Raw genomic sequence first — 14,471 nt, forward strand, 5'->3', positions numbered from 1 at the left:
TTGCTAAACAATCCTCAGCTTTTAAATTGTTGGCAACTGTATCAGTAAAAAAATTATTCTGATAAATTACATGTGTCAGTCAATTGTGAAAATAAGATTTGAGGCCAAATTACTTTTAATCCAAAATATGTTACAAGATGAAAGTTTTATTCTGAAAGCAACCTTACATATTTCCACAGGCTCTGAGTTCTTTGGATGAAGACGACCCAAACATCCTGCTAGCTATTCAGTTATCATTACAAGAATCAGGCTTGGCCATAGATGAAGAAACCAGAGACTTTCTAAATAACGAGGCATCATTAGGAGCAATAGGTACCTCTTTGCCTACAAGACTGGACTCTGCTCCCATAAGTATAGATAACCCAAGAGCCGCTCTAAGCAGCTCTGAGCTGTTAGAACTTGGTGACAGCCTGATGAGACTAGGTGCAGGCAGCGATCCCTTTTCAGCTGATCGTCTTCATTCACACCCCTGCAGTGATACAAGAAGTGGATTATACTCGACATCTAGCGATGCTGATTCCAGCAGTCAAGACCCCAATACCAGTGAAAATCTTCTTGGAAACATTATGGCCTGGTTTCACGACATGAACCCACAGAGTATTGCTCTGATCCCCTCAACGAGTACAGAAATGGATGAGGACTCTCAGCAACCTAGTACTGAAGATAGGTCAGGAGGGCAGCCAAATGTTATAGACCTAGGGTTGGAGCCTCAGGAAGAGCACGCGCTATTTGAGGATGCGCTCAAAAACGAAGGCAGAGGAACCCAAACAGAAGAAAGCACTTCTGAAGAAAACATTATTCCAGGTGAAACGGTTTCACCGAGTGGTGATAATGCCAGGGAAGGAGCAAGCACCCTGGATGGTTCGGGAGACACTTCAAGTCAGACTCCTCAAACCTCAAGTGAGTGGATTGAACATGTGCATCTGGTATGAACAAAACCGAGATCTGGAGTAACCGAATGGCGGAGACAGATGGTACAGTGTGTGGAGTAAGCATTATGGAGGCTTTGATCCACATAATTACAGCTCAGTTGTAACCACTGACGTAACGATGGATATTTAGGGGTTCTCTTGAATTGTAGTACTTTGTAATTATGTGAACCTTTCAAGGAATATCCTTTGCATTTAATTAGGTAGTACTTGCCTTTTTGCTCTCAAGAAAAAGGAATAAGTAGGTTGTATTCCACATTCCTAATACAATGCAGCATCTGTTTAGCCTTAGGTTGATGATCCTTAACTTGAAAGTACAGATTAAAGGCTTACACTGATTATTTTGGTTGGTTTTCCTAAGAAATAGTTTATTCCATTTTTTAGAATTCATTCTTTCACCAAAATAACATTTAGCAATTCTCTTTTTGTTTGTTTGTTTGTTTGCTAGTTTTGTTTTCCATAACTTTCCCCGTACTCATTTTTCATTTTTTTTTGTTAGCAGTGTGAACTGAGGTATTTAATGCTTCTCTTTAGTACTGCTCCAGGAACAAGTTTTAGGGGATATTCTTTCACATTAAAATCAAAGATTTTTTCATGTCTATTTACAGTCCAAACGTGCCAAACTGTGAATAGTGAGCTGGCGGTAGCCTAACAAAACACTGCAGTGTTACTCTATCAAACTAATCCCACAATTCTTAGCAGTGAAAGAAACCACTGGGTAACATTGCTTCTCTAAATTTAACTGGCATGTGTTGCCATGGTGACTGCATTTAATTAAATGTAGCCTGTATCTTAAGTTAATAAAACCTAATGCTGCTGTTAAACAGTTATTTTAAATATTAAAATACAGTCAATTAGCAACAGCTATGCTGTATTTTAAGAGACACTTTAATGGAAGTGCAATCATAGTTCTTTGTTTTCATAATTCTACAAAGCATTCTATGCACTAATAGTGCAATTACTTTTAATGATAACGTTTTATAAAAATATAGGAATACAGAATTTTCATATATTAGCCAGTCCCACAATTAAAGTTCAGATAACGGATTCTGCTCAACATGTTACGGTGCCTTTGCCTAACCCAACTGGATAGTTGCCACAGTTAAACAAGTAATTCAAATTCAGTGTCTGTTCTGGAGTAACTATGCTATTAATTGCAAAGACCTCCATACAACCACCCATGGCCTTGCCTTTACAGTAAATAACTAAATGTTCAACCAGTGTTTTTGCATAAACAAAACACTGCTAGGTATTTGTTCAATTGCACAATATTCATTTGCTGTGTGATTACTGTTTAGTGTTAAAAACAAAAAACACACCTGAAAACCCCTCTTCCTAGTTGTTGTACCGTGGAAAAAAAAAAAAAAAATACTGGTTTTAGATTTGCTTAAAAGCATCAATCTACAGTTAGTGAGATACAATGGTACAGTATGTAATTACAACTAGATTAAGTTGTTGAAATGGCTGTTTTAATTACATATAATCAAAACTTCTCATAACACGAGCAAATTACATACACTCCATTTTAAGTTCTGATTAACTGTTACCAGAGATTTGTTGATATGATATAAAAGTTTATTACTACTGAGTGTGTATAGGCAAGTGTCATGATAGCAAAGTTTATGTATTGATAACTGTGAGTTCAAGTGAGTGTATCGAATTCATGCAAATCCTGCTTTTGAACCTTGCAGTCACAAGGTTCATATTAGTAAAAAATGAAATAAGAGTGTTTTACCCTTACCCCATAAAAACCTCGTTCATTTTGCAAGCATTGTTAGAGAGAAAGGAATAGAATAGTCTCGAATCATTTTCCAGCTTTTCTTCTAGCTGCCCTGTTCCTGGCATAATCACAAACCCTTGGCCATCTTTGGAAAAATACCTACTTTAAATCGTTCTATGGTATAAGGTCCTTCAGCAAAAACAGTTCTTCATGAACTATCAACATGAATTGGTCTGAAAGTTGTTTAACTCACATAGCTTCCTTGAATTGTAATCTCTGGATAGAAAGATTCTCACAAAGATTGTGTGTATTGCATCGAGATGTCTTGCAAAGCTACAGTAAGATATGTAAGAGTGCTCTCTGTGAAGATAGTGAAGTTTGTGGGTTCTGGTTTTTGTAATTTGGTTAGGTTGTGCAGTATATCCATTGTTTCTGTGTTACTCTTATGAGCATGAAATTAGCCTATTAAATTTGTATTTTCTTGGTACTTATTTTAACACCATAGTCATTGACTTTACAATTCAAAAATAAAGTTTGGCAAGACTATTTTGTAAACCTGTTAATTTTATAATGTAAAAAATTACTCTAACCTTGAATTGTTATTTGCACTTTCATAGTCTATACTTGATACATTCCCACTTTATATACAAGTAGGATACTACAACCATGTAGATGTTTGGCCAAATGAATGCTGTTAATAATATGTAAAATTCTTTGATTAAACATTTATTACTTAAACTAATTCCGTTCTGTCTTATCTCATCTTAGACTGCAAAACCTCTTTCCCTCAGCTTTTCATAGATAACTTAAGGTTACGTCTCACCAAGAAACTCTTAAACGTAGCTGTTGACAGGACGGTGTCATTTTAAAATTATGCAGGTCTTGATCTTTACAGAACTCCTGCTGTGAAATACAAAATGCAGAAGATTTTTGCATGTTTTTATTTTTTTCCTTTTAAGTCATTTGCTTGAAGATACAGATAAATAGAATACAAACAAGAAAATATTTAACATAACCAGGTAGAGGTTCAGTATAAACTTCATATCCGCTGAAAGATACTGGAGAAAGACAGAGGATTTTGTCCTGGTTTTTGTTTAGTTTTATTTTGTACATAAGAACTGGTAATGACATAAGAATGAAATACCTTTATAAAAGTGGTTTTAAGGAGTATTTATCAATTTATGAACCCAGGTGTTTTTCTATGAGCAACATTGAATATCACTATTCAAATTCTTCATCAGTTGTATTTTGGCCACTGCACCTTCTGCTCATATTATCAGATCAATTTTATTTATAAAATACTTTATGTGGAAGAAAAAAAGTCTCACTCTGCTGTTAGCATTTTTACTTCTGCAAATGCCACAGTCAGTCTTGGTGTCTACCCTACTGTTTACATGTTTTGTCATGGCAGTACACGTCGGCAACAGCATCATTTTTAGGGGTACGTACAAACCACAATGTTAATTAGCCAACCAAAATTCACTAATGCTATTGCAAAGAATACTAGACGAGTGCTATAGCAGAAATGCTTGCACTCTGCAATTTAAAAAAAAAATAATAAAATAAAATAAAATAATGGATCTTATTTGGAAATCAGTCTAGTTAACCCCCTTCTGTATTTTCTGTTCAGGCATCTGGAGTTAGAAGCCATCTTTTTATGACATCTATATACTGAATGTGTAATGCACAGCAGCAGACAGCCAGTAAAAATTCCTGTTCTGTATTTTTCAGCATGCAGAGACAGTGTTACTGAGCACTGCAGTCCTGGCTACCTTTTAGCCATCCAACCCCATTCTCCATGATTTCAGATGATTTCTGTCCTGGGAGGCAAAAGAAATTGACAGATTCTGTGATGGTCTAAGTAAAAACGACACTTATTCAATGTGTACAAAGTGAGCGCAATATGCATAGTGCAGAAATAAACTTAGGATACAGACCTTTATGATGTATATAATGTCCATGCATTATGCAAGGATATGTGTAAGATGAAGTCACTTCCCCTTGAATATACTGCCAGTCTTAGGTTTTTGCACTTTCTGCCATATAGATCTCTAAAATAGTATTAGAGCTTTAAAATAGATGAGATAACATGGGTTAAAATGGGTGAGATAACACCAGAGTGCACTTTAGACTTACTAAAGACTGACTGTTCCAGATAGGGCACAAACCATTTGTAGCTACTGCTGAAGAAAAAGCAAAGGACAAAACATTTTTCATAAATGGTCTGACTCTGCTCTGTAGAGTCAAATATCTTTATACTGAAACACAATATTTACATTAAAAATCTTTACACTGAAACGCAATAGCAATTTGTTATGTAAAGAAAATATGTCATCGTGTAATTTCCTATTACGCTGCTATTCTCATACTTGCCAGCCCTTCTAAGTTTTGTTTGAATACTGAGCTGCTGCTGTATCAACACAGCAAAGCAGTCCCATTTCACCTCTGAAGAAATTTGATTGGACTCAAGTAAGGATGAGTACAGTTCTACAGTCCACTGTAATAACAATGGAGAGAAATGCTTAAGTTTGATAACAGAACCAGAACAGGAACAAAGCAGGGACTGTAAGAAAAACTCCCAGACTAAACTCTGGAGAAATATGCAAGGCAAGTCTGAACTGGGTGCAGAATCCAACAAATGGTGTAGTGTGCTCTAACACTTGATTGAAAATGAAGTACACTCACAATTGTCTCATGTACTCACACTTGTCATTGCAAGGTGGCGCAAGGTATGCCAAAGGCCACAGGTACCAAGATCAGAACCAGGAGCACCTCAGGTATTACACTGAAGTCCCACTGGACTTCAGGCTCCATTTGTTGACTACTGCAGCAGATCCTTTGACTACTGTGAGACAAAAAGCCACAATATTACGCCGTGAGCCTGCCGTGTTCAGGATACCAGAACAGCTGTGCTTCCTGACAGGTCTAACATCAAGCAGCACGCAGTGTGCGACTGCAAGGTATGCATGCATATCACTCTAACAGCCTGCTAATTAAGGCACCCATCAAGAAGCTGGAAACTCATATTTGGAAGCCTAAGTTCTCAACCAGAAGGTCTTTGACTAAGCCAGGTTTTCCCCATCTAGAATGTTTCCCTGATCACCGGACTACTTTGGATTGTACCATGAGTTTCTCTTCATATTCTGTGTTGTACAGATATATGGAGGTTTAAACTAGAGACAGTACAAAGCTGCATCAAGCAGTTTGGGACATTCACATTGTCAGGTTAGGTGACAGAGCACTGAAAGACTGGGCATTTGCAACCTTTGATTTAGCTCCGGAATTGGCTTTTATTCTGTCCATACTCTGAAAGCCTTCATGGGGAAATTGCAAGGGCAGGATTCAAAATTGCAACCCTGGTCAGTATAGCAGAGTGACAAAAAAGTGCAGCTGAGGGTATGCCGGGAGGTAGGTAGAGGGGTGGGTGCCTGCCCCAGAGAAGTTCATCAAAAAACACGTACAATAATAACCCGAAGTAACCCGTTCAGTGCAGCTGACTGAACATGACAAACAGCTATTCTTATTTTTGAAATTTAAGTGTAAAGCAGTAATATACTGGCAGTTGTAAACAACTGAATTTCCTTTACACTCGGTATGAAATCTTTTCCAACTGGTAGGTCGCCTTTATGTATTTTCACTAATCAAATAAAGAGAAAGTCTGCATAGCTAAGATGATACACAAGCACAGTGGGAATGTGCATTTGTGCCTTTAGAAGTCAGTGTTCACCTGCAGCTGTCATACTGGCTTATAATGGAGACATGAAAACATTCTTTAACAAAAACACTCATTAAGAAAATGAACTTCCCTAGTCACGGTTATCAGCAGTACTTACCTGCGCAGAAACACAAACTTTTGTTAGTGTTTTTGCTGTTCTTGTGTCACTGCAGCATGTTAGAAAAAAAATAAAGTAGTTTGAGAGACAGATTTAAGATGCCTTTCAAGAGCAAAGTCCCTGTGATCACGTTATCTCTGCCATTGCTTCACCTAACCATGTTGCAAATATATATGCATGCTATTCGTGTGCATAATAATTGTCCAACATATTTCAAGAATAGCATCCTTTTTAGCTATGGGAACTATGAGAATAAAATGTGCTCGTCTCACAAGAGAGCTGACAAGCACAGAACCTGAGTACAGGACCATGTGGAGATGCAAACTACACCAGTCAGTCAGATTCATAACAAATTACATGCATCTGCAGCACAAAACTTTCTAGAGAAGCCCTCCAGGTGCAGCATCTGCAGCTGGCTGTGGAAGAATGACACGGAAAACTGTAATAAAGGACTCTTCAGACATGAGCCAGCAGACACAGGATAGCAGTAGGAACCGAAGAGGAAGCAATGCCGTCAAATTATAGCAGAACAATTAAACTACTTAAGCAGGAGATGCACAGAGCATGTGCGGATATGCATTACTTCTAATAATCACCCTGCCTGAAAGCTCCCAAGAAGAAATGATCCTGCGGTGCCTGTCAGTGCATTGCTAATGTTGACGCTCCCTTTCCCCAGGTGGAGACAACATTTTGTTTTCTCCAATTCTTTGTCCTGTCTATTTACATATGAAGTCCTTCAGGGCAGGGATGGGTTCTGATGACTCGGAAGAGCTTAGCCAGGAGTGCTCCTTTCTTTGACTGAGGCTGAAATAAAGTAAAGTTGAAATATGCATTAATTAGAAGAAAATTGATTTAAATTGATTTAATTAATTAATTTAATTGATTTAAACATGCTGCAAAATCCTTCAACTAAATCAGGCACTTACAACTTACAGGCCACAGCCTAGCAATTGCCTTAGAACCTGCTTCTGCTTCGTAGAGAATCTAGTTCTGTTCTACTTCTGTTGGGGATCTGGAAACAAATGAGGATACTCAAAACTGTCAAACTTGAAATCCTAGTGAGGGGAACCTATGGACGGGTACTTTTAAGAAGTCCTAGGTCCCCTTACCCCTAGAGCCCTGCACCTGCTGGGTATGCAGCAAATCTCAATTTCAGAACATTTCAGCTACTGCCTACATTAAAAATAAATACATACATACATAAAAGACAACTATAACTTACCAAATTCACAGAATAATATCATTTGCAAAGGATTAGGTGCTTACTTAGGACAGAAGATGGAAATAAACAACATCATTCTACTCTGTTCCTACCAGCCTGGTGATGCTCTGGCAAGGTAAGCACTGATGCCCCCCAGTGCTGGAGGGCTTCTGAGGCAGGTGGCTGGGAAGGCAGGCAGACAGGAGCTGCAAGAGAAGTGAGGGGAACAGTTCAAAGGTCTCCTTGAAATCACATAAAACTACAAAGGGAAGGAGTACAGAAGCAGCTTTAAAAAAACAACAACCCCAAGGACCGTGGGTGGCTTGAAAAGAGATGAAGGTAAAATAGAATTTAAATCAAAACAGGGAACAGATGTAGGCCCTGGCGACAAGAAAGTCAAAACTGGTGTGAAAGAGAGGAGTGCAAGTGGGTAAGCAGGGCTACTGTGGAGCCAGAGCCAGCCCAGGCAGGCCCCAGAGACAGGACAAGGGGAACTGAGTGCCCCAGCCACCCCACGCTCACTGCATGCACGCTGGGCATCGGCAAGATCCCTATAAATTATGTCCGTTAATTATGCAATAGTTACTACAATACCATTGGATGAAGTAGCCCCTATTTTATGTAAAAGAACAATTTGATTTTAGCACAATCATTTTCCTCTATGTAAAAAATGTTACATGTTTATTCATGTTCACTGAAAACCAGACAAAAGAAAACAACTGAATTTGTACCAAACAAGCTTTAAATGAAACCTAACTATGAAGCATGAAGGCTAGGCATGGACACCAAGAGCCTGCAAATCTTAAGCAAGTGTAGAATTCTTTTTGTTCTTATCAGGCTTATCACCTGTACCCAATGGTTTGGGCGAGGTGAGTTGCCTCAGTGAGGAACCATCGAGGAACAGAAGCTCTGCATGTAGCTGACAGAGCTTCACGAAGACACCAACTCATTCCCTTTATCTGGTGCGTGTTTGAGGGTCTGTGTGGCAGTGGGCCGAATGCAGATTGAAGCCAGTGTATACTGAGGGTCAGTTCTGCAGTTGTTGTTCCCCAAATCAGAAAGCCTTGACTTTTCTAATGAGGAGCAGCTGAGGGAGCTGGGGTGGTTGTGTCTGGAGGAGGCTCAGGGCAGACCTTAGTGCTGTCTGCAACTGCCTGAAAGGAAGGTGTGAGGAGCTGGGGGATGGCCTCTTCTCACGGGTAACTAGTGACAGGACTAGAGGGAATGGCCTCAAGTTGCACCAGGGGAGGTTCAGGTTAGAAATGAGGAGACATTTCTGCTCAGAGAGAGCGGTCAGGCACTGGGACGGGTCGCCCAGGGAGGTGGTGGAGTCACCGAGGAGAACACCAAGGAGAGGTTGGACGTGGTGCTCAGGGACACGGTTCAGTGGTGACAGTGGTGGTAGGGGATGGTTGCACCGGATAATTTGGGAGGTCTACTCCACATTTAACGATTCTGCGATTCTGAGGAAGGCAGCTTTCAAACACACACACCCGGAGCCGCTTCCCCCGGCTCCCGCTGAGGCTCCAACCCCTCGGCGGGGCCGCCCCCCGGCGGCAGCGGGCGGCTGCGGGGGCCCGGCCGCCAGCAGAGGGCAGGCCCCGGGCCCGCTGCCCGGCTCCTGCCGCCGCCCCTCGCCTCTCGGCAGCGACATCCGCCGGCAGCGGGAAGGGGCCGGCGCCGGGCCCGGCGCTGTGGCGGCTGCTCGCCGCTTCGCTTCCCTTCCCCGCCGCTGCTGAGGCTGAGGGGCCGCGGGCCCCGGGCGCCGGCCGCAGGATGCCGCTGGGGCTGAAGCCCACGTGCAGCGTGTGCCGCAGCACCTCCTCCTCCATGTGGAAGAAGGGCGGCCAGGGCGAGATCCTCTGCAACAACTGCACGGCGCGCTCCGCCCCGCCGGGGCCCGCCGCCTTCGCCACCACCTCGGCCGCCGCCCAGCACAGCAACGGCGGCGGGGGGGGAGGCGGCGGTAGTGGTGCTGGTGGTGGTGGTGGAGGCGGAGGCGGTGGCGGGGGTGGTGGCGGCGGGGGGAAGCAGGTGAGAGCGGCCGGGAGGGGCTGGGGGGCCCTGGGGTGTCCCTCAGCCGGCGGTGGGGTCCCTCCAGCGGTGGTGTCGCTCCCCGCAGAGCAAGCAGGAGATCCACCGGCGCTCCGCCCGGCTGAGGAACACCAAGTACAAGTCCGCGCCCGCCGCCGAGAAGAAGGTTTCCACGAAAGGCAAGGGGAGGAGGCACATTTTTAAGTTAAAAAACGTAAGGGTTGGTGCCTGGGGGGGGTTGGGGGGTGGTGGGGTGAGGCACTTCTCCTGGGGTTTGGTTGGTTGGGGTCGCGGGTTGTTCCCCTGCAGCCCCAAGGGCCGGCCCGTTTGGGTGGCTGCTGGAGGGGCGGCCCCTCCGGGCAGGACCTGGTGGCCGTGGGTGAGGGCCTTTAAACCTGGCTTCTTCCCAAAAAATTGCCAGCCTTGTTTCCATTTGCAAAGTACAAATGCTCTGAAACGTCTGCAGCTCGTTTCCCATCTCCAAATCTTCTAAGACACCACCAGTATGTTGCCGTCCTAAAACCCACCCTGGAATTACCTGCTGTAACTTGTTGCTTTGTTTCACCACTCTTCATCTAACATCTGTGTGTTGTTTCCCCAGCCCATCAAGGCTCCCGAGTCCGTGTCCACTATAATTACAGCCGAGTCAATCTTCTACAAGGTATGGTTTGTGCAGGTTTGTTTGCAAAAAGGATCTTGCTGTTTCTATTTCTGGTTTCAGAAGTTGCCACAAATAATGAAAGCAGGAAGGAAATAGTCACAAAACTGTGCTTTCTTGCCCAGCAGTGTGTGTGGTTTTGTGCTCTGCCACATCTCTGCCACTGAGACTTGGAACGTAGTTTACCACAACAGCTTACGTAGCCGTCATTGGCTCAGTATTTTCACCAAACAAAAAGATGCATCTGGTGTCCTTAATAATTATTGCAGTCAAGGTTTATAAACTTTTAACTTTCACCATGCTGAGATCACGAGCTTGAGCTCTGTGTGCATATCTGTGTGTATATATGTATACATATACATATATAGGGTTATATATATATATATAGGGTTAAGTTTGTGTCCCTACCTCAGGCCTGTAGGATATTGCACAGAAAGGAGATGGGTGGCACTGGCCTGGCATCTGAACCAGCTCCCACTTCAGAGCTGTGTGCGAGCAGTCTCAGACACCCAGGGAATGAGATCTGTTGACTAACCCAGTGAAAGCAGAAGCTGGCTTTCTTCTCATGTTCATGACTGAGAGTGTTTTTACCAGCAGGCCAAGGTGTTAGAGTTTTGAAGTTCTGAAATTTGTTTTTGTTTCCCAGTGGAACAAGCAAACCAAAATGTGTTTTTCCCAAAAGAAAAGGTCACGATAACCAGTGGGAGCCTGCATAGCCGGAGGAAAAGTGGTGAACTGAGTGTAGTTATACTCTCTAGGGACCTGATGCTTCATGTCTTGCATCCCAGATGAATCTCTGTTTGCTGCTGACTACTTCAGAAGAGAATTGATGTCTTTGATTGTGTAGTTTTGTTTTTGTCAGAAATTCTTTAAAGTTATGTCAGAACTTTTATTTAACCTGATATCTTTATCCTAAGTATTTTTATTTTGATACTTTGTTGCATTGTTGAGAAGGAGATTTTTTTGTTTGTTTGGTTGGTTGGTTTTGTTTTGTTTTGTTTGTTCTAAAACGAAAGCCCTCTTGGATGATTCTTGGCAATCTCAGGTTGGATGTTAGGAAAAGGTTCTTCACTGAAAGTGTGGTCGGGCACTGGAACAGGCTCTCCAGGGAAGTGGTCACGGCACCAAGTGTGACAGAGTTCAAGAAGTGTTTGGTCAACATTCTGAGTTTGATTTGGTTTTTGGGTGGTCCTGTGTGGAGCCAGGAGGTGGACTCTGATCCTTGTAGGGCCCTTCCAAGTCAGAGATGGTCTGTTCTAGACTAGATAGTGCATTGTTCTAGTCTTGATAGTGTGTTGTGTTGACACTGTTATGACATGAAGGGATGTTGCGTTTGCTGTGCAGCATCATGCACATTAAAGAGCACCCTGTAAAGGTCTGGCATTAACAAGTAGCATGAGGTAGATCAGTGTTTTGGGACTTGCGGGTGGGTAAACTTCATATGCAGAAAGCTGCTTTCCATGCACACACAGGGAAATTACAGAAATTTTTCTGAAAGGTGGCTGCACACTCTCCTTCTCCTGGCAGAATGAGACCATCTCTGCTCAGCAGACAGGAGGCATAGCAGCGGTGGGAAAGGAGAAGGTAGAGCATCTGAGAGCCGTTTCTTTGAAGACTGGTGAGGCCAGGTTGTTTCTGCAACATTTGGCAGACAGAGACCATGTGGAATTGTCTGTGTAGTCTCACAGCAATTCTGGGACTGAATCCAGACTCCTAAATGTTGGGTGACTGGGCACAAGTGGTGCTGATGACTTCTTAGAAGAGATGACACTGCAGCTTACACCCCCCGTCTTTTGCACGTGGCTGAATTAAGGCTGTTTCTCGAGAACTGGGTTAATTTGAGGCAGTGTGAGGTCCTGATATTGAAGATACTCAAGAATCAGAGTGAAGCTTCTGAAGTCAGATTGATTTAATTGTTGTTTGTGTTTTCTAGGGTGTATACTATCAAATTGGAGATGTTATTTCAGTGGTTGATGAGCAGGATGGAAAAACATACTATGCTCAGATCCGTGGGTTTATTCAGGACCAATACTGTGAGAAGAGCGCTGCACTGACCTGGCTCATTCCTACGCAAGCCAGCCCCAAAGACTGTTTTGACCCTGCATCCTATATCATAGGTAATCTCTAAGCTTTCACTTTATACAACTACTTAAAAGTATCTAGACTAATGCAGAGCTGTAATTTTGAAGTGAAATTTTAGTTTGTCATGGACATTCATGCAATTCTCACATTGTAGACCCTAATCCTGTAAGCATTTACTCTACTTGAATAACCTTTTTTATTTATCTTATGTGTGTGAGTGGCACTACTACACTAAGCAGGATTATTTGAGCGTTTGTGCTCACAGGCACAATTACAGTCTTGCAACTTTAAATTATTACTCCACAGACAGAATCAAAGTTATTATAGCACAAACTCAATATGCTAGTCCAGGCTGTTGCCTTTGAAGGGACCAGAATTAGCTGATCTTCATCTTGGATATGTGATGTACGTAGTGTGCAAGCACTGGCATAGAGGGCATTCTGCAACTAACTGTGAAATATTAATAAATTGAGTACAGCCCTTTTGATGGGCAGGCAACAAATAGCGTCCATTTAGAATATAAAGCATTTCACTCAACTAACTGAATTCTTCAAATGGGGAAAAAAATCAAGCAAAAGTAAAGAGGCTTCGTGCTGGCGGTGTAGCCTCAGGTACTACACGGTCACTTTTTGAGATGGCACGTTCTCTAAGGGGTGTTGACTTGCTGCATATTATGTCATTGAGGATTCTCCACTTTTATGCCTCTAAACTTTGTCTTCGAAAATTATTTTTTTCCAAGGACCAGAAGAAGATCTCCCAAGGAAGATGGAATATTTGGAATTTGTTTGTCATGCACCTTCAGAATACTTCAAATCTCGGTCATCTCCCTTCCCTACAGTTCCTACAAGACCAGAGAAGGGATATATATGGACTCATGTGGGACCTACTCCTGCAATCTCCATTAAAGAAACTGTTACCAATAATTTATAACTTTTTTAAAGGAATATTTTGGACCAGTTATTTTCAGTATATTCTCAAGTCTGTGAATACCGTATGAGAAGTTTAAAAAAAATTATAAAGTGTTCAGTTTACTTTATGGATTATGGTATTTATTTATTTTAAAATACATCTCATCTTTGAAGTTCGTTTTTTTTTCCCCATTCAATGTGTCATTCAGTTTTGTTCAGGTGAATCTAAAACCTGTGGGCCTAGGTAGCTTCCTGTTAACTTTATTTATGGGGATGCATTTCTTGGAAAGCTGGATGCAGATTCAAAAACTGTTACTTGGATGTGCCCTCCTGGTGGCCTCATGGCAGAAATGTATCTTGATTTCTTGAGTAAGCTAACATTATGTATGATTTGAGTTTCACATCCTTATTATTTCTCTGTGTTTTTTCTGTCTTTGCAATTAATGATGAGTAAGAAAAAAAATACTACTTTTATATATTGATAGTCTGAGTATGCCAATGAAAATATTTAAATAGTAGAAAAGAAAAAATACCAAATATTGGTATTTCAATGTGAAAATTTTCTGTACTAATTGTTTTACAAGCCAGCCAGCTCAAAACACTATGACATACTTACTATGACAGGCTACTATGCTTATGTAGCCTGAATTCCCTGAGGTTACTGGTTCTTGCTGCCTGTGAGGGATAGGAGACAGAACTGGCCTTCAGTTTAGATATATTAAAAAAAAGAAAAGTGAAAAGATTTATATATGATATTACCTTATGTTGTGGTTTAATCCAGCAGGCAGCTAAGCACCCCACAGCTGTTTGTTCATTCTCTCCCCACCCCACAGTGGGATGTGGGAGAGAACTGCAAAGTGCAAGAACTCATGGGTTAACTAAGGACAGCTTATTAAGGAAAAAAAAAAAGGCGACAAAAGAGAATATACAAAAGAAGTGATGCATAATGCAGTTGCTCACCACCAGCTAAGCGATGCCCAGCCAGTCCCCAAGCAACAGCAGCTCCCCTGGCCAGCCCCACAGCTGTATTGTTCATGACTCCACCTGGTGTGGAACATCCCTTTGGCCAGCCTGGGGCAGCTGTCCTGGTGCTGTCCCCTCCCAGC

At 42.1% G+C, this 14,471-nt stretch overlaps 2 protein-coding genes and 1 long non-coding RNA gene across 7 annotated transcripts in view; 2 read left to right on the forward strand and 1 right to left on the reverse strand.

Moving 5' to 3' along the window:
* Positions 1-3,391, forward strand: part of ANKIB1 (ankyrin repeat and IBR domain containing 1) — a 97,153-nt gene extending 93,762 nt beyond the window's left edge. For all 3 annotated transcript variants that reach the window (XM_084507917.1, XM_084507916.1, XM_084507918.1), the window contains exon 20: positions 180-3,391. In XM_084507917.1, coding sequence (XP_084364043.1) covers positions 180-932 — 753 coding nt within the window. In that variant the 3' untranslated portion in view covers positions 933-3,391. The remainder of the gene's footprint in view (positions 1-179) is intronic.
* Positions 3,002-10,384, reverse strand: LOC311430961. Of its 3 annotated transcripts, none has more exons than XR_014689148.1 (3): positions 10,256-10,384; positions 7,705-7,889; positions 3,002-7,286 (listed from the first exon to the last, which is right to left on the reverse strand). It is a non-coding gene; the product is annotated as an uncharacterized lncRNA (long non-coding RNA). The 3 variants fall into 3 exon arrangements; XR_014689149.1 differs by lacking the exon at positions 10,256-10,384 and adding an exon at positions 8,530-8,703; XR_014689150.1 differs by lacking the exon at positions 10,256-10,384 and adding an exon at positions 8,441-8,703.
* GATAD1 (GATA zinc finger domain containing 1) lies at positions 9,339-13,774 on the forward strand. Its single transcript, XM_084507928.1, has 5 exons — positions 9,339-9,717; positions 9,806-9,931; positions 10,319-10,378; positions 12,309-12,492; positions 13,197-13,774. Exons 1-5 carry the CDS (start codon positions 9,460-9,462, stop codon positions 13,385-13,387), a joined length of 819 nt encoding a protein of 272 aa, XP_084364054.1. The 5' UTR covers positions 9,339-9,459; the 3' UTR covers positions 13,388-13,774.
* Positions 13,775-14,471: the final 697 nt, after the last annotated feature.

Source organism: Aythya ferina (assembly GCF_964211825.1).
Source record: "Aythya ferina genome assembly, chromosome: 2".
Lineage (NCBI taxonomy): Eukaryota > Metazoa > Chordata > Aves > Anseriformes > Anatidae > Aythya > Aythya ferina.

Coding starts and splice junctions, on each gene's coding strand:
- GATAD1 (XM_084507928.1), top strand. CDS start 9,460: ATGCCGCTGGGGCTGAAGCCCACGTGCAGCGTGTGCCGCAGCACCTCC. Junction 9,932..10,318: donor ACATTTTTAAGTTAAAAAAC/GTAAGGGTTGGT, acceptor TTGTTTCCCCAG/CCCATCAAGGCTCCCGAGTC. Junction 12,493..13,196: donor CCCTGCATCCTATATCATAG/GTAATCTCTAAG, acceptor TTTTTTTCCAAG/GACCAGAAGAAGATCTCCCA.